The sequence below is a fragment of the Rattus norvegicus genome, chromosome 16, assembly GCF_036323735.1.
Source record: "Rattus norvegicus strain BN/NHsdMcwi chromosome 16, GRCr8, whole genome shotgun sequence".
In the NCBI taxonomy this organism is placed as follows: Eukaryota; Metazoa; Chordata; class Mammalia; order Rodentia; family Muridae; genus Rattus; species Rattus norvegicus.
In genome coordinates, this window is record NC_086034.1 from 74153478 (window position 1) to 74173148 (window position 19671).

General features: G+C 44.9%; 1 protein-coding gene across 3 annotated transcripts in view; it reads left to right on the forward strand.

Moving 5' to 3' along the window:
* The first annotated feature begins 8283 nt into the window (after window positions 1-8283).
* Ido2 (indoleamine 2,3-dioxygenase 2) overlaps window positions 8284-19671 on the forward strand; it is a 38891-nt gene continuing 27503 nt past the window's right edge. The window contains exon 1 of one of the 3 annotated variants that reach the window (XM_039095215.2): window positions 8284-8495. In XM_039095215.2, the coding sequence (XP_038951143.1) occupies window positions 8397-8495 (99 nt within the window). In that variant the 5' untranslated portion in view covers window positions 8284-8396. The remainder of the gene's footprint in view (window positions 8496-19671) is intronic. The other 2 variants (XM_039095218.2, NM_001419674.1) reach the window with 2 other exon arrangements.

Consider the following 19671-nt stretch of genomic DNA (forward strand, 5'->3'; position numbering starts at 1 on the left):
GAATTTAGCTGATAGGCTCAATGGGTAGCTTTAAAGCTTGTCTAACATGCCTTCCTAACTCAGAAATGTTTCCAAAGGATGATTTTTAACGTCTTCATTTTAATGAGGGAGCAGAGTACAAGCAAATGTTAGCCCCGGTAATGTAATAGTCAGAAGAAAAAGGAGTGAGCTACAAATCTTTGCTCTTAAAACCTCATGAGAAAAGCATTGTGTAGACATCTGTGGTGAAGTTTTGCCAGCGAAAACATAAAGTATAGGTCGTATGAGTGTTTTTATCCTGTTACTGCATTTCAGTCATGTTTCATATCGTGCAATGTTTCTTGTCACTGTGACCAAACACGTCAAAAGAAGCAGCTTAAGGTGGGAGGTGGGGGTGGGGCTTATTTGGAATCATAGTGAGGAAGGCTTGGTGGCAGGAATGTGGGACATCTGTCTATGTCACTGAGAAGTCAGAGAGGAGAGAGATTAGACAGAGCCAGGGACAGACTATGTCTTCCATGTCCATTCTCCTAGTGCCCCACTATCTTCAGAGACACCCCATCTTCCAAAGTTTCTCTAAGACAAATACCTGGGACCAATGTCCAAGCACATGAGCCCATGGAGGAAATGTCACCTCTAAGTCCTCCCTCACCCCCTATAGGTCTCTGCCATCAGATAATGCAAAACGCAATCAACTGCGAACACCCCCATAGTCTGAACAGTCTTGCCATTGTTCAAAAGTCCAAATTCTCTTTTGAATCTTAAAAAACAAACAAACAAAAACTCTTATCAATGAGCTCCTGTGAAAAGGGGGGGAAAAAGAAAGAGGGGGAGTTACACATGATGGTACACAGAAAATATTCCAATACCAAACTCTGAAGCCCCATGGCCTGTATCCACCTGATTTTGTTCTGGAACTGAGAGTGCTATAAAATAGAATAGTCTTTTAGGAAGGAAATTGTTATTAGGTTAATTTCCTTAAGCTATGTGATCTGTTCTGTACAGCTACAGTCTCCAGCACATAGCAGATTCAAACACACAGCAGACCTTTACGTTTTATTTATTAAAATGGAGAGGTTAGGTTAATTATATTAGAAGTCCCACCCAACAAAAAGCTAGCATCTGGTCAAGAGTGAATATATGTAGAATTATTACCAGCTCAATGACTTCAACATCAGAAGTCCTTTTGGGTTTCCATGTTTTAAGAGCATGAAGTATTTTGCTGTACATCCATTAGTCCTCCAGTCCCTCTGTTCATGTAGAAGAAAAACCAAATCTCTAATTCAGCTTGACTTTACATTGTAGACAGTGCAATTCAGGAAACATGAATGCCAGAATTACACATCTTTTGATGAGAGTACCCCTTCGGAGAATATTATATTCTGGGCCCTTCCCTTCTCCAATGATGAGTGGGGCCTGGGCCTTGATCACATCCACAGAACCCTTTCCTACCTGCTCAAGAGTGATGGGATGAAATCATTTTCATTTATCCAAAACAAAAGGGGTAACTTTTAACTTACAAAACATCTTTATCTGAGTAAACTATTTGAATAAAAGCCAAATAATCATCCTCAAAATATAAACAGTAAGTAATTTGACTCTCCAGGAGTTAGAAGGAAAGCTTGCAAGGGTTGGTTAATGGTGGCCCAATAATAACCCAGGGAGAGAGATCCGAAGTGTACAGGAACCCGAGTTCAGGACGACATGGGGAGATGTTACGAATGCACTGGAGGGAGAATCCAGGGAGGTAGTTTTTAGGTAGCTACTGCAGTATTGCTTCAGCAGTAAATGGCATGTCCTGAAGAGTGGCAGTGGATTGGAAACAGAGAATTACTAGTGTTATTGAGGTAGAAAGGTTAGGAAGACTGATACTCCCTTGCTCTGGTGAAGAGGTGGCTTTCAGGTCAGCTCCAGGTAGTCAGTAGGCACGGACATGTCCAGGATCTCAAAGTTTAGCTGAGGTTCCCTTGTCTTTATATTTTATTCTTCAGAGCACGGGAACTTAGGGCTGTTACAGAGATCCATCAATCACATCTAAGTTTCTGAGAGACACTATCCACTGAGATCTGAAAGAGGTAACAGTTCTGTTCTTGATATGAAGTGGGAAGTAATCACTTTAATTCCAGTCTGTCACTAAGCAGTGAGCCTGAGTCAGGCCTTCAGCTAGTGGCTGTGGGTCTCCTGTATTGCGTCTGCCTTGCTGAGAAGACATCTAGTAAACAGTGCATGAGCTGAAATATTTTCTATAAATCCAATGGTTCTCAACCTTCCTAATGCCGTGAACCTCTAATACAGTTCCTTGTGTTGTGATAACCCACAACCATAAAGTTATTCTATTGCTGGTTCATAAATGTAATTTTGCTACTTTTATGAATCCTAATTCTGATATTTGGAGTGTCTGATTGGTAACCCCTAAAGGGGTCATGACCCACAGGTTGAGAACCACTGCTCTAGAGAATACAAGGGAAAATGTCCAGTAGATGGGTGGTCCGTGGGCTAGGACAACACAACTGAAGCCCAGCATTGCTAACTTCCAGACTAGAGAGGACTGCAGAAGTCTGATGAAGTCCGAGAGGGAAAAATGGGAAGTTAGGACTGAATCATGGTGCTCTAGAAGATGGCTGATGATGGTCTAGACCAGATTTTATGTCCTGGTTTTATTGCTTATAGGAAATGTGGTGTACCTGAGCTGCAGTGTCCTCATCTGAAGGAGAGGAGAGGGAATGAGACCTGAGACTAACTCAGCTGTGTTGAGAGTTAAGTGGGATCTTGGTAGGTCATTTTGACCACAAGGCTTAGCAAAAGGCAAACCAGTGATTGTTAGAGGTGAGTTATTGTTAAGAAGGGGTCAATATGAAACAGGAAGGAAATGGGTGTTGAAAGGGAAGGTTATAAAAAACAAAAAAGAGTAACCACAGTGCCAGATGCCTGAACATCTAGTCAGGGAAAGTCTACAGAGTCCCATGAAACATGAGAACAAAGAGCCAATGATAAAAGGGAAAAGAACATGCAGTGCTGTTTGGGCTGAATCTTGGGCTGTTAGGGTTAGGGTTAGCGTTAGGGTTAGATTCAGAATTCATCAAATTAGAAACTGCAAGTTAAGTGTAGCTGATGGTTTTCCAAGGCAACACAGGAGTGATGCCCTACAATACTCATTTCTGGATGAGTTTTCTTCAACTTCCTAAAAATTCACTAGCCCCGTTCCCAAAGATCCAAATTTGTGCTCTACAAGGAGTGAAAGCCTTGTTGTGTCATGAAACTTCTCATGACTACTGTGAGTCTTGAAAATGCAGATTCTGGAACCCAAAGGAGGATATTTCTACACATGGCCAACTAGAGTAACTTCTAAGAGATAAACAAAACAGTCACCAGAAGTGGTTTTGGTACGCTTTTGTTTTTGTTGTTGTTATTTGTTTGTTTGTACAGTATAGCCCTGGGTTCCCTACTGCTGGTTAAGGTTTGGGGGCCAGGTCTAAAGTGTTAAATCAGGGTGGGGAGTAGAAGTCAGTGATAATCATTTGTCTATCCCATGGAAGGCCCTGAATTTGATCCCCAGTGTCAGGGTCCATGATTCACCGAAGAATGACTCCCCGGACTCAAACAGTGTATAAATGCAAAGAGTGTTTTATTCTGCAGATGTCCAGCGTGCTGGGGCCTCCCATTACCAAGACAGAGAGACAGCCAAGTGAGCTTGCAGGCCTTATTTAAAGCGCATTGGAATTCCTGGGTAGGTGAGCTTTATGCTTTTTTTTTCTCTCTCTCTCTCTCTTCATCTTTATTAACTTGGGTATTTCTTATTTACATTTCAATTGTTATTCCCTTTCCAGGTTTCCGGGCCAATATCCCGCTAGCCCCTCCCCTCCCTTTCTATATGGTTGTTCCCCTCCCCATCCTCCCCCCATTACCGCCCTCCCCGCAACAATTATGTTCACTGGGGGTTCAGTCTTGGCAGGACCAAGGGCTTCCCCTTCCACTGGTGCTCTTACTAGGATATTCATTGCTACCTATGAGGTCAGAGTCCAGGGTCAGTCCATGTATAGTCTTTGGGTAGTGGCTTAGTCCCTGGAAGTTCTGGTTGGTTGGCATTGTTGTTCATATGGGGTCTCGAGCCCCTTCAAGCTCTTTCTGTCCTTTCTCTGATTCCTTCAACGGGGGTCCCGTTCTCAGTTCAGTGGTTTGCTGCTAGCATTCACCTCTGTATTTGCTGTATTCTGGCTGTGTCTCTCAGGAGAGATCTACATCCGGTTTCTGTCAGCCTGCACTTCTTTGCTTCATCCATCTTGTCTAATTGGGTGGCTGTATATGTATGGGCCACATGTGGGGCAGGCTCTGAATGGGTGTTCCTTCAGCCCCTGTTCTACACTTTGGCTCCCTATTCCCTCCCAAAGGTATTCTTGTTCCCCTTTTAAAGAATGAATAAATCTCCATTTTTGTCTTTTGTTTGTTTTCTTGCTATTAATTTGTTGGATAATTGACATTCTAGTTTGACTGGCTGAACTTGAGAATAGAAATTGTGACCACAACATTGTGAACACAAGGCATATCATGTGTGCGAGCACACACACACACACATACACACACACACATACACACACACACACACACACTCACATGCACACACTAAAAATTTAAATTATAATGGCATATATTAGTTACAGGTTTCATTATGGGATGTAAAATCACTGCTCTTGATGGTAGATCTCTCAGGCAAGTGTTCTACACCACATTATAGTTCAGCACAAAGGAAGGTTCTGGAAACACAAGTAATGCAACAAAGTTACATGCAATTACAATGTGTCAGTTAATATGATAAAAATACAGGTGTGCTGGCTAATCTGTCAACTTGACATACAAACTAGAGTTTTCCAAAAGGAGGGAACCTCAATTGGGAAAATTCTTCCAGAAGATCCAGCTGTAGGGCATTTTCTCAATTATCGATTGACGTGGGATTGATGTGGGAGACGCCAGCTCATTATGAGTGGTGCCACCTCTGGGCTGGTGGTCTTGGGTTCTATGATAGAGCAGACTGAGTGAGCCTTGGGAAATAGCCAGTAAGTAGCACCCCTCGTAGACTCTGCATCAGTTCCTGCCTCCGGCTTCCTGCCCTGTGTGAGTTCCTGTCCCAACTCCCTTCAATGATGAACAGCAATGTGGAAGTATAATTCTTTCCTCCCCAACTTGTTTTTTGGTCATGGTGTTTCACAGTCATGGTGTTTCGTCGCAGCAATAGAAATCCTAATTAAGGCAACAGGGCATTAAATCCAGTCATCAGTTCAGGCTATTTTAAATTTTCCGGTATACTTGAGAATATATGCATCCCAGCTTGTTCTGTTCCGCTCTTGTCTTATGGGGTACCTGAAGAGAAAAACTCCTAAGAGGCCAATAAAAATTGAGCGGAGTCTTTACTGACTGCCGGCAGGATGGTCCCAAGCAGATTAGAGGGAGGCAGCCTCCAACCACCAGCTCGTTCTAAGGAAAAATGAAATTGTGACTGTCAGGTGACAAATGGCTAACCATGGTGTCTATAGCATACACAAAGCCCATGCTGGCCCCAGGCTCTCACAGCCTTGCAAGAACCTGTCACAGAGCAGAATCCTGGCTCTTCTCACCCCAAACCCCCCTAAAACTCTCCAGTCTGGGGTCTCTGTTCTGTTTTGTGCCATTCCATTCCCTTCCCTCCCCTCCCCTTCCCTTCCCTTCCCTTTTCCCTTCCCTTCCCTTTTCCCTTCCCTTCCCTTTTCCCTTTTCCCTTTTCCCTTTTCCCTTTTCCCTTTTCCCTTCCCTTCCCTTCCCTTCCCTTTTCCCTTTTCCCTTTTCCCTTCCCTTTTCCCTTTTCCCTTCCCTTTTCCCTTCCCTTCCCTTCCCTTCCCTTCCCTTTTCCCTTCCCTTTTCCCTCTTCCCTTTTTCCCTTCCCTTCCTTTTTCCCTTTTCCCTTCCCTTCCTTCCCCCCAGCTTCTGATTCTATAAACCCCTTTTCCTTTTGGCCATGGACTTCTTTGTTTGTCCTGGGCTCTTGGCCTTTTCTCCTTCCCCTTCTCTTCCTCCCTCCCTTTCTGCCACCCTCTCTCATGGTTCAGTCTGGACCCTTCCAGATGCCCTGGCTGTGCCCCCGCCCCCTTCCTATCTACAATAAAAACCTTCTCCTCAGCCATACCTCGGAGGGGCCATGTCCTCATTTTCATTCACTGACATACACAGAAAGGAGCTGCAGTGAGCAAGCAAGCGCTGTTTACAGAACTGGAGAGACAGTAGTCAAATGGCAGGCCGTTAACCTTTAGCTCAGAGCCACAGTCTGGAGGAACTTATGGCTGGACCAGAAACAGTTAACCTAAGGAATTTAGAGCTGGTCTAAGTGACCAGAGATCAGTTCTACCCAAGATACTTTTAGCACTTAAAGTATTCTTAGGGAAACTTTTGTAAGATGGCATAAGTTATATGCAGTAGCCTATGATACTTGCTTTTTTCTTATTGTAATTGTTATTGTTGTTGTTGTTGTTATTATTATTATTATTATTTTAGATGCCTGTTTTCTAATAAGAAAGGGTGTGGATTTGGGTGGGCGGGGAATTTGGGGTCAGGAAACCATAATCAGAACATGTTGTATGAAGCAATCTATTTTCTATAGAAAATTTATTTAAATCACAAAAAATTAAAAAAAACATGAATCTTCTCTTAATGTGATCCAAGATTTCAAGCACTATTCAGTGCTATGTGCTCTTGTAAACGGAATCAGGTCCTGGGTCTGGTCTTCCACACTATGCCTTCCTAAGGTTCCAATATGCTGTTGGGATCTTCCTCCTGACTCCCCCCACTCCCAATGCAACATCTACTTTTAAAAGCTTAGTCTGGCATGGGAAAAATGCCCTCCTGAGGAGAAAGCCTTCTAACCAGGCTACCCAACATTTTCGTGTCCAAACAAAACTCCAATTCCCAAACCCAAACTCTCAAAGGCAGTCCAAAGACCCAGAAACAAGTCCAACCTGGACTATGGGAGAATTCCTGGTGGTTAGATAAAGGCCAGCACTCCTCAGGACTTTGTAACATTGTTTCCCTCTACCAAAGGGAGTCATTTCTCTTACCTCCAGCCAAAGGGACAAATGACTGACTAGTAGTATACTGAAGCCATGCTGGCCTCTAGGCTCTTCAGTATCACAAGGATCTACTACATCCCAGCCCTTCCCACCTCTCCTCTCCTTTCCATTTCCTCCAGCTCATGCTTCCCTTACCTCAGCTGCTGGTCCTTATGACTCTGCTAACCTTGCCCTGCTCCTGCTCAGCTTACTGAGCTCTCCTCTCTCTCTCTCTCTCTCTCTCTCTCTCTCTCTCTCTCTCTCACACACACACACACACACACACACACACACACACACACACACACACACACACAGAGATAGCCCTGGCTCTGTCTGATGCCTTTCAATATTTTCTCTCTCATATCTAAAAAGAAAAAGAGGAAAAGAAAAAGAAAAAAAGAAACCTTTCCCCTTTCCCTTAACCATACCACGGAGCAATCATATTGGCAATTTCTTTCTAACTTCCTTGTATACAAAATATCAAGTTCTCAGTCCTGAAATCTTATATATACAAATAACACTAAACAGACTGAGAAGGCTGTATTCGGATATTTATACATACATATGTGTGTAATATGTGTGCGTGCGTGTGCGTGCGTGCGTGCATGTGTGTGCGTGTGTGCGTGTGTGTGCGTGTGTGTGTGTATGTAATGATAACAAAGAAAGCAAAGAAAGGCTGTGAATTTGAAAGAAAGGAACATGGAACAGTTTGGAGAGGGAAAGGGAAGAATGATATAATTACTTTTTGTTTGTTTGTTTTTTTCTTTTTTTCGGAGCTGGGGACCCAACCCAGGGCCTTGCGCTTGCTAGGCAAGCGCTCTACCACTGAGCTAAATCCCCAACCCCTATAATTACGTTTTAATTTCAGTAAATAAATATGTTTTCGAAAAGGATGGTTTAATTGCCTCCAAATAAACACAAATCAAGATAAAAAGCCAATAAAACTGACTCCTAGTTTGGCTTGTGATATGTTGTCAGAATCCCTGAGGAACCAAACTCGTGCTGGGTATCCATCTGAGCAGCCACAGCTGAGAGCCAAGTTGATGTCTCTGGATTTAAAAGCCACTTTCTCATATCTTATGGGTGAGGAGGGAAGGGGTGGGGGTGGGGGGCTTCTCTTGGAGTCAGCTTGTTTGCGTACGTGTTTCAATTCCTAACCTTCGATGTTGACTTACTACTTGGCTTTCTTTCAGAATAGATCTGTGGCCATCCTGGAGTTCAACCTCTGGGCAAGGTTCTCCCCCATTCCCGAAGCACTGTGCAACCACAACCACCACAGAAGACACAGCTGGGTAGCTCCCCGAACCTGGGCGTTCCTCCAGTGCAGAGACCGCAAGCGAAAATATGGAAGCTCAAAGACAGGATGGGAAGCTGGCATCGTCGTTATCCTTGGGAAAATACCACATTTCTGAGGAGTATGGCTTTCTCCTTCCAAATCCTCTGGTAAGAATGGTCTTGTCCTGGCCTGCACAGGTGTCTGGGTGTTTGCCCTTTACCCTCTGTGGTTAGTAGAAGGGTCACCTGCTGGAGGAAGACAGGGACTACAGTAGAGCATGCTGCTGGGGACAGCACAAAGCCAGTGTTCCCCTGCTGTTTCCTAAACTATATGGTAGTGAGCCCTGACCATCAGAAGCAAAGGTGCTGTCAGAGAGGGTGGGGACATGCCGTAAGGACAGTTAGAACCCTGTAAGTACAGCAAAGAGCTGCAGACGTGCATGCACCACAGGGCATTACACAGAATAGTGGAGTTACCCCAGGGTAGATCTGCTCTGCAGGCAGACCTAAGTAGTCAAAGGGCTTAGCCTTCTGTGTTGATGCAGACCATCTTACTTGCTGGTGACAGCAGAGACAATGGGAGACCTGCAGTGCTTTGAGAGCCATAGGAAGATTAGATGTTATGGGAGAATTTCCGATGTAGGGAAGGGGTTTTGGAAAGCAAGCAGGCCTGACATGTTTACCTACAGAGGAAGAGCTGATGGCAGACACACCCTTGTCATCGCCTTGCATGTGTACTGAGTTTGGAAAGATAACACTGCCAAGCAGGGAGCCTTCAGGGCAGACCATAGCTATGGGTTTTCTGGGCTGCTTTCCTCTTTGTAAACACTGGGACCAGATAAGACACAGTAGCAAGGTCAAGTTTTCCTCCTGTTTGTGAGAAAGGATCTACGCTATGGTGTGGTGGATGGGTTCCGGGTGCTTCTCACACAGAAAGGAAACATTCCCTGCCCACCCAGCTACTCATGTATAGCCCAGTGGTTTCAATATGATTCTTTGTTTCTCTTTCCATTTTCTTTCTTTGGTGCCAGGGCTTTCAATGTCTTTTTTTGGTAAAGGAGGAGGGAAAAAAAAACCTTGATTAGAATCAGGCCCTGGCTGCCCCAAAGGTCAAAATGGACTCAGTTCAGCATCACTGGACAAACAGTAGGGCAACAATACACTGGTTGGGAAAGAGGAGTCGGTGTGGCCCAGCCCAGTGCCCCACGGCACAGCCAGGACCTGTTCCTCTCAGGCCAAGGGCAAGCCTTAGGAGGCAGACCTTCACCGTCTCTTTCAGAAAGTCTCACTGAAGAAAACATAGTTGGCGAGTGAGTTCGAGGGTATTGATTACCCTATCCAGATGTTTTTATCAATTCAAAGACTTCCAAGTTTTAGTGTCTTTTGCTCCTCACATCTGTAAAAGTACCACAAGAATTCTTCGTTAAGACATCTGTCCTCTGTGTATGTCAGGGAGGACAACAAAACACCTTTTTCAGCTGAAGAATGTAAGGACATCAGTTTGCAGGAGAGGAGGCACCTCTCCTAGAAGCTGGACTCCCCCAGGAAATTGACCTAACACCCTTCCTAAACACAATGTGACTGCTATTTGAGTCATTTCCTCCCAGAGCACTAAGGGCAGAGCAGGTTAGAGCAGTGGTTCCTGGGCTGTGCGCTGAGACCATTAGGGGAGTTTTAACCTAGAGTCCAGATGTCTGAGCCCCACCCTGTTTATTCAGATACTAGGCCCAGTCAAGAGCTGTAAGCAGGGAACGTGGGACAGAGGGAACAAGCTAGCAAAACCAGCCATGAAGGGCCCAGCGAAGACTCTTAAGTGCAAAAACAAAGTAAATAAATGGATGGCATGCCCACTCCATGCTGTGCTTAAGGGGAAAGTTTCATTGTGGGTGGGGGGAGAGAGAGAGAGGAACAAAGAAAGCAACAAGAGACATCCGGACGAGTCCATAGCAGAGAGATAACAGACTGAATATGGCCACCAGATTGGAAGTGACCAAGGCTATCCGGGAGAGAAGGAAGGTCAGCAGAAGTCAGAGAACAGAGAAAACCAAGTGAGAGAAAACAGGGGTGGGGGATGGAGAGAAGTTAGCAAGAATAGCAGGTTATGGAAGAATGGGTTGGGGAGGGGGAGCCTGTGTGCTGGAGGGAGTAGGGTAGGGAAAGAGCTGAGAAGGGTCGGGATGCTGGAAGGGACTTTGAAATGTACAGCAGGAACTTGTGACAGGAGGAGACTGGAGGCCACAAATGACCATATGTCCGTTCTGCGAGGGGTAAGGGGAAACAGTCCTTTAGGTCGAGGGAAACCAGCGTCATAGGTCCCTGCGGAGTGCTGGCTTTTATCTAACCCCCAGAAACTCTCTTGTAGTCCAGGTGGAGCCCATATCTGGATAGATGGACTGCCGTTCGGAGTCTGGGAAATTAGCATTTCCTTTGGATCTGACAGTTGAGAGCCATTGCACATATATCATAGGGGTAGATATCAGACTGACAGGGATGGTCACAAGGACACCCTCGGGAAAACCAATATATCCCTTCTCATTCAGAAATTCTAAGCACTTGGTTGAAGCATTAGGCCACAGCTGGACCGAAGACTGGGTAGAAAATCAATTACCACGGACAGCTGTACTTTTCAGACAAGACAGAAAGGAAGAAGTGTAACGTTGCCCTGAAATGTGAGGTGGTCACCAATGATCTCTGGGCACTCAGGACTTGGCAGACTGAAACCAATGAATCCAGAGTCCATAGTAGGGACAAGGAGACCAGATTGGATAATGGTTAATGATGACCAAGGTTGGAAAATGTATATGGAAATAAGAGAGAGTGTAATGACTAAAGTATGGGGTTTCATGCTTGTGCCAGTATTAAGGAACAAAAAAAAAAAAAGTTGGAGGAGAGACAAAAGGGAAACAGGTAGTCAGGTAGAGAACACGACTAGTCCCAGCTTTCTGCACCAGATGAATTTTAAAAGAAAGAAAAAAGAAAATGAAAAGAAAAAGGAAAGAAAGACAGACAGAAAAAAGGCAAGGCAGACAGAAAGGAAGGAAGGGAGGGAAGGAGGGAGGAAGGAAGGAGAAAGGGTCTGACTGCTCCTAGTTATGGTGGAGAAGGTTTACTATAGATAAATAGCCGGTGGCAAGGACATGTGGGAAAGTCTAGCGTGGTCATGACCCTGAGTCTTGTAAGGAGAGGGAGTAAGGGTAGGGCAGTCCAGCCCCCAGGCTAGAGAAGTTTAGGGAAGGGGCAGCCAGTAGGTCCGGGTAACAGGTAGGGACTGAGGGTTGCTAAGAACCTGGAGGTGGCATTGATATGTTAAGTAAGCACCACAGCCTTTTGTCTTGGGTTTGAAACCAAGAGAGCAAAAGCAAGTGGAAGCCTTACAGAAAACCAGAGTTTTAAAAGGTGGCTGGCGAAACAACCGAAAATGTTCTCTCTCTTCTAGCAAGACACCCAAGCTGAAAAGACACTTAAGACAATCCCTGGGGCAGGGACTTGACACGCCCTGAGAAGGGGTGCTTAAATCAGCACTGGAAAATGTGTCTGATACAGGAGGCTTCCAAGACGTATTTATTGGTTTCCTAGCACAGCCATAAAATGGCGAGCTACTTTACAACAGTGGCCAGTTCTCTTAACTCCCTGCCAGCCCTCTCAGCAGTTCCCAGCCCTCTGCTTCAAACATTTCTCCCAACTATCCCGTCCTCAATTTCCTAACAGTGTTCTTAACCAATCCCTTCTTCCCATTTCCCCAAGACTAGCCACTCCAAAGGAAAACTGCTCTGGCCCATCCACTCAGCTCAGCTTCTCTTGGCTCAACTATCTTCCAGCCATATCTTCTCATATCTCCCAGCTCTTACTCTGCCAGCCCAATCCCCTTCATCTCCTGCCTCAGCTGGCTCTTTTATAGTCTACCCTGTTCTCAGAAATCCAGGAAGCAACCAACGCTGAAGGTCTTCATAGGGTCAAGCCGTTCTAACAGCTAAACAATTCTTAAAGGGCTGTTGACTAGCAACTGAAGACCCTTTAAAGGGCCAGGAGCACAAGATAAATCACATTACAGTTCCATATGAACCGAACACTGGGGAGCTAAACCTGCGGTCACTTAGTCTGAATTCTGGAAAGGGGAATTAAGTAAGGTTCCGGGCCAGCCACACTCCCTCCAAAGCCTGCAGTGCAGGATCTGTCCAGGCCTTTCCCAGGCTCCTGTAGCTTCAACAGCTTCCTGGCTGTTGACTCCTGGCATCTTTCCATTCTACCCCTTCCTCATGTGGCCTTCTCCTGCCCAGTGTCTCCTCCCCTAATGTTCTTTTTCTTTTTTCCTTAGAAGGATCCTGCTCATTGGTTCTTAAGACCCAAATTAACCCCAGATAACCTTATTAGTGAAGAGCCCTCTTCAAATAGTATCATGTCCTTAGTTCCTAAGGGGGACATATTTGTATTTTAAGACTTGGGTCAAAAGTATGAGCAGATGGTGTAATATTAGGGGCGAGGACTGAAGGGTTTGTCTTGTCCTGAGATTCCCAAACCTAACCTTTCAGGAATGAGAGGGGGTGGGAGGGGAGCCCATGACAATGACAGGCACGAGTGTAAAATATCAGCGGTCACCAAGGGACTTGGGGACATCCGTGACTGAGTGCATTCTAACCATGTATGAAGATCATGCCAAACATAGAACCTAGACTAGAACCTTCCACACAAGACAGACCACCTTAGTCCTTGTCTTAGGGGTCGGCGGGCAGGGTTACTATTTCTATAAAACATAATTTAAAAATCTATTCTTAATTTTTTATTATATATATATTCATTTATATTATAAATGTGTAAGGAAAACTGTACATGAGAAAGAAAAGAAATGCCCTGGGTTTTACTTACCCATCTGTCATCCTGGATAAACACAAACCAGGACATTTATTTGTAAAAGGAAAGGAATTCGAGGTAGTGAGTCATGGCCTGACCCTGAAGTCCCAGCACTCTAGAGGCCAGGGCAAGAGGGGAAGGAAGGCTGGAGAGGGAAAGACCAAGGATTTTATTACTCCCATTCACCTCAGTTCTGGGTCTTTTGGTTTTCGAAATAAAAGACAACAAAAACAACAAACAAACAAACAAGCGAAAACTCAACAACATTTTAAATGTCCAATTTCCTCTTCTTTGGCACTCACTCTTTATCCCACCTCCCTCCCTCTTCCGTGTGTTTATCCAGGACAAGTGTTGTAAAGTTTCTATGACCTCTGTGTCAGAAGGGGGTTTGGCTTGGACACCAAGCACACGTGCTACACAGGGAGAGTTAACCTCCCTGAGTTTTAGCTGCCTATTCAGTTCCTGATGCTATGATAAGGTGTCCCCTGAGAATGACAGAATTGGGGAGGGGTTTGTTTGCGTTCACAGTTCAGCAGAAGCCATATGGTGGCCTGAACTCAAGGTGTCTGGTCTTGTGGCACCCACACCAAGAAGCAGAGACCGATGGAGGGTGGGTCTCAGTTGTCTTTCTCATTGTTCCATTGTCTAAGGTCCCATCCCATGCGATGGTGCCACCCACAGCCATTCTAACTAGATAGCTTCTCACGGTTGTGTCCTGAGGTTTGCCTCCCAGTCATTCTAGACCCTGTCAAACTGGCAGTCAATACTAACTGTTACACTTCCTGCGTTTCGGTGTGGAAAGAACGAAATAGGAGTCTCATGACACAAACACCCACGGGTTAAAAACAAGCATCAGTATGCAGACTAGCAACAATATTAAAAAGTGACTTTGGGAAAAGGGGAATTTTCTAAGTATGCTTCAAGGCCAGGAAAAATTGGTGAGATATGGCTTGTTTCATTATTCCATTAGGAGTAGGTACTTAAAATACACATAAAGGATACCATACTTGGGATATATGTTGGATTTTAGTCTAACCTGGACTAAAGAAGGACACTTGGTTTTAAAACAAACAAGAAAACCAAGTGACTAAAGCTTATGAAAGGTGAACTTGCAGAAGCCATATGGTGGCCGGAACTTAAAACATCTGGTCTTGTCACACCCACAGCCAAGAAGCAGAGACAGATGGATGGTTGTCTTTCTCATTGGTCTGTCGTTTGGGGTCTATTTTAAAACTAGAATAGTAACACATTGATAATGAGCTACATAGGCCACCTGACAAAGCACATTGGCACCTAAGTGTTGTCAACTTAGATCAGAGGGCAAGAATTGGGGTGCTCTTTCGTCTACTTTCGAGAGTTCAAGCTTTTTTGAATGCCCTGTTAGCAACGTTGACTCGGAAGACTATCTCATTTTCTTCTTTAGGTATTGGAAAGCCAGTTACAGAGCAACTGAGTAGCAAAGACTTATTCTTGACTAAGAACAGGAGACATGGGAAACAAAACCACACGTTCACTCCGTGATCTGTCCTAGTTATAGGCATAGGATCAAGGAGCTGAGTGGGAGGGAGAGGCTGGTAACCAGGAGACATTTTGTTACTGGGAGACAAGTATTTTCTATGACTAGGTGGAGATTTCCCAGGAATTCCATCAATGTGTCTTTTTCAACTCTTTTTAAAAATTCACTAATTAATTTTGGTATGTATGAGAAAGACGGAGAGAAGGAGGAAGAGGGAGGGAGAGGGGGAAAGAAAGACAGAGAGAGTGATAGAAAAAGACAGAGAGAGGGAGGGGTAGAGGGAAAGGGAGAGACAGAGGGGGTGAAAGGGAGAGAGAGGAGGGAGGAAGGGAAATGGAGAGAGAGATAGAGAGAGGAAGAGGGAATGGGGGAGAGGAAGAGAGAAAGAGTGACAGAGAAGGAAAAGGAGAAGGAAAGGGGGAGAGAGAGAAAGGTATACACACACACAGACACACCCAGAGAGACAGAGACAGAGACAGAGAGACAGAGAGACAGAGACAGAGAGACAGAGAGACAGAGAGACAGAGAGACAGAGAGACAGAGAGACAGAGAGAGAGACAGAGAGAAGAGAGAGACAGAGAGACAGAGACAGAGAGAGACAGAGAGAGATACAGAGACAGAGAAGAGAGAGACAGAGAGAGACAGAGAGAGACAGAGACAGAGAGAGAGACAGAGACAGAGAGAGAGACAGAGACACAGAGAGACAGAGACAGAGAGAGACAGACAGAGAGACAGAGACAGAGAGAGACAGAGACAGAGAGAGACAGAGACAGAGAGAGACAGACAGAGAGACAGAGACAGAGAGAGACAGAGAGAGAGACAGAGACAGAGAGAGAGACAGAAAGACACACACACACAGAGAATGCTGATGTCATGGTGTCTCTCTGGAGGTCAGGGAACAACTATTTCAGGAACTGGTTCTCACCTGCCACCTTGTGGGACACAGGATGACCTTAGGTCTTTAGTCCTGCCTGCTGGCTAGCCTACTTTTCCCAACTTTTATGGGTCCTTCTGACCATCTCCCTAGCAACAGATAACTGTGATGTTCCTGAGGTCGGCATGGAGCATGCATGTAGGTGCTATATTATGAAGTTAAAGGTGTTTGGGAGTCACTTCGGCTCTTAGATAATTCTGACCAACCTGACCTGAGGAGCAACCTCTGGCCTACACTATCTTGCTATAAAAAGGAACTCAGATTAAAGTCAGGGAGAAATTCTCTAAGCTAAGTAAGAATACTGATGACTCTCCTGCCCGCTGATTGAAACATTCTGTTTTTTTTTTAATTTATGTACCTTTGAAATAATGATAATAATAATAACAATAACAACAGCAGCAACAACAACAACAACAACAACAATAATAATAACAATCTAGGAGTAGTAGTTGTAGTTGTAGTATTTTGGTTGTTGCACGTGTTAGGCAATCACTCTCCAATGATCTAATATTTCCCATCAGGCCTAGCTAGCATCGTACAAATGTTGAGTTTGAGTTAGGAGCTAAGCAGACCACATTTCCATGTTGTCTTACAGGTACTAGCAGACCCCACCATAGGAAGTTTGTAGGACTCTGACCAACTTCCAGAGCCCCTCTGAACTTCAGAAAATACTAAATCTCAGAGGTCCTGCAGCTCTCCGTCCTCCCTACAGAGCCCTCATAGCCGGTCCTGGCACATGTGGAGGTGTAAAACAACCTGTTTGAATTTGTCAGACAAATTTCCTAGATAACCAGTCTGGAGAGAGCAATGGCTGGTGTTTAAGAATTCAGAGACCACAGAATGCAGACATCAAAAGCCTGAGGCACATCCCCCTTGGCGGGGGGACCTCATTAATTAATTAAGTGAATAGACATGGTAGGTACATGTATGAACTGACATCAAAGAAGATGAATGCTGTCAAACGAGAAACTTGCCTGATGCTATTGTCTCTAGCATGGCAGCTTTAAACCTGACAATGAAGAGTAATCAATATAATTCTGCACTTTCTTCAGTCCCTAGAGCAGTGATTCTCAACTGGTGGGTCGAGATCCCTTGGCAGTTGCATATCCGTTGTGAAGAAGCAAAATAAACTAATTTTACGGTTGGGGGGGGTCACCACAACGTGAGGAACTGTATTAAAGGGTAGAAGTATTAGGAAGGGTGGGATCCAGTGACATAGAGGAAAGGTTGAAAAGCAAAATGCATTTTAAACGAGTCGTAGTTCTGTATAAGAGGGGAGTTTAGCAATCTTCTGAGTAAGAATCAAAAAGACCCTGGAGCCTAACAATACCTGTAGTTGGGGTGACACCTCCTACTTAAATGGGTTGTACGGAACCTTTCAAACTGCTCTCCTCTCTTCTGGATCACTTGCAAGGCTTGGTCCCTGTCAGTGCTTGTCAAACTCGGGCTGTGTCAAGCACTTAGATAACTGATGGATAACTGGCTGCAGGGTTCCACCAGAGTGTCAGCTTCAGATGTCTGGGGTGAGGGCCAGGAGTCCGTGGGTTAAACAGTACCTGAGGGATACAGGTACTGTGGACACTGACCAGACTCAGATGCTTTGTGGTTGAGTTTGTGTGTTGAGTTTACAGGAGTTCAAACACGAGACACTGGAAACAAAGAAGGGGGCAGCCTTCCTCTGGGATCTAAGGGAAAAGAATCGACTGCAGCCTAGAGTCTCAGTTCTCAGAAACGAACCATTTAAGAGTTCTCACACAGGCTAGGAGGGCGGAACCCAGTCAGGTTTAATTTAATTCTGAGTAGGATTCCTTATTTAGGTACCAAAGAAGGAAAGGGCACAGGTAATGGTTACCGACAGCCTCTTTTCTAAGCCCCACCCACTCAAGGAGGCATCTCAGTTCTACTGACTTTACATGCACAGTTTTCTATTTCAAAGTAAACGTGGGATGTTCTAGTCCGGTGTTTCAGTCACTATGTTCAAATATATTCTAAAATGTACACTGGTGAGACTGAGTAAGTTGACGGTTCACAGATATGACAGCTTGCATCCATCCATCTATCCATCAATCAATCATCTATCTATCTATCTATCTATCTATCTATCTATCTATCATCTATGTATCTTCTATCAATCATCTATTGGTCCCTATCTATCATCTATCAACCATCTATCTATCCATACATCTATGTATCTATCTCTCTCATACATATATATGCACACACAAATATATATATATGTGTATATATATATATATATATATATATATATATATGAGATAGGAATCAAGATTCACAGTACTAGGCAAGTGTTCTACTCCCAGGCAGCAGGGCAGCCTCTGCAAAATGACACCATCAATGACTTCTCTCCAGAACAAAGGCTGGGTGGGCTGGGAGGGGACAGGGTCGGGGTGAGTGCAGGCCGTGAGACCAAAGACTGAGTCTGATGAGGCTCTTCCCCAGGGACACCTCCACCTGTCCAGAACCACAACCACCCTTTCAGATATAGTTTGACTCAAGGCTTCCAGTTCGTCCTGAATTGCTTCAGAGCCAAAGGAAGAAAGGAGAAGATTAAATGGAGCTCCAAACTTCACACTTTGTGGCAAGATGTTGGAAATACCAGGGTTGGAAATTAACCAAGAGTTTTAGTCCAGAATCACAGGAAATTTAGATGTCATGACCTTCACCCCCACCTCCACCCCAGCCACCCCAACAGCAGCAAGAAGTGACATGTGGGTTTCCTGTTGATCTCTGCTTCTCCAGAAGTGGACTTTCAAGTTTCCTGGCTTCTCACTGTCCCTCTGTGTCATCGTGTTTGCTCAGGGTCAGCTCCTCTCTGCTCTCCCTAGTTCTTAGCATAATGCTACCCCTCTCTCTGGTCTCACAGCCTGACCTTTACTCCAATGAGCTGAGAAACTGGGTCCATGGGAAGCCAAGCCTCCAGCCCCTCACTTCTGCTTCTGCCAGGTGCATCTCCCTCTGGATTCTCCTCCCCTTCTTCATGCCCTGCTGCCCCTGTGTCCTCCACCCCCTCTTCTTCCCACCGCTCCTCTTACAGCAGCAGACTCCCTAGAAGACCTCTGTAAATGCAGGCTCCTTTACACTGATGTCTCTCCTAAGAAGTCCATCCGGTCGACCCACACTTCCTCAGCATGGGAGCGTTGGAACCTAGCTTCCAAGACCCTGCCCCCAGTTTCTATAACAAAGGCATAGAGAAACCAGCACACACTTTGTGTTGCTCTGTCTCTAAGGGGTAGCCTGCTATTAACATCTATATTGATGCCTTTGATCTTTTCATGGTTATCACAAAATTATCTTAAGTTTTGACTGCCATGTGGTCTTTCTCTATGGCTCATCGACCTTCTTCTTATCTGTGCCGATGGAATCAGTTCCTGTGCCTCCCTTGTAAATATCTCCCAGTGCGCTAATCTAGGCTTTCTTGATGTTTCGGTTTGCATAACCTTCAGAAGTACCAGCCACACTCCATTGCTTTTCGTGACTTCTTTCTGAGCCTCACACTTCTTGGCACAGCATTTGAATTTCTACAGAAGTGGAAGCCGGATTTATTGAGAACTAGCTTGTTGCCTACTCAGACTTCTGCTTGTATTTCCTATGTGTTCTGACTCATTGACAGCCACTCTGTTCATAAATATGGTCATGGCTTTCATCCCATTTCTCTGTAACTCTGAGGTTATACATTACTTTGGACAACCTGGTCACTGAAAAGCCACTGGGCTCCATCCATGTTTGGTGAACATTTTCTGAAAGACCAAATAACCTTCTTTTGCATAGCATACCTCGTTCTGCTATGACTGCTGGGGTCTATTGCTTGTATTAGAAAGTAGACACAGACAATGGGAGTAGAGGAATTCCAGTATAAATCGATTCACAGAAATACTTGCAGCCTGACTGGGCAGCTCAAGCCATTAATTCCAGCTATGCTGGAGGCTGAAGCAGGGGGATCTCAAGGTCAATGGCAGCCTGGGGGAACTCACAGAGATTGTCTCAAAATAAAAAAATAAAGCTATACACTTGAAGACCCACGTCTA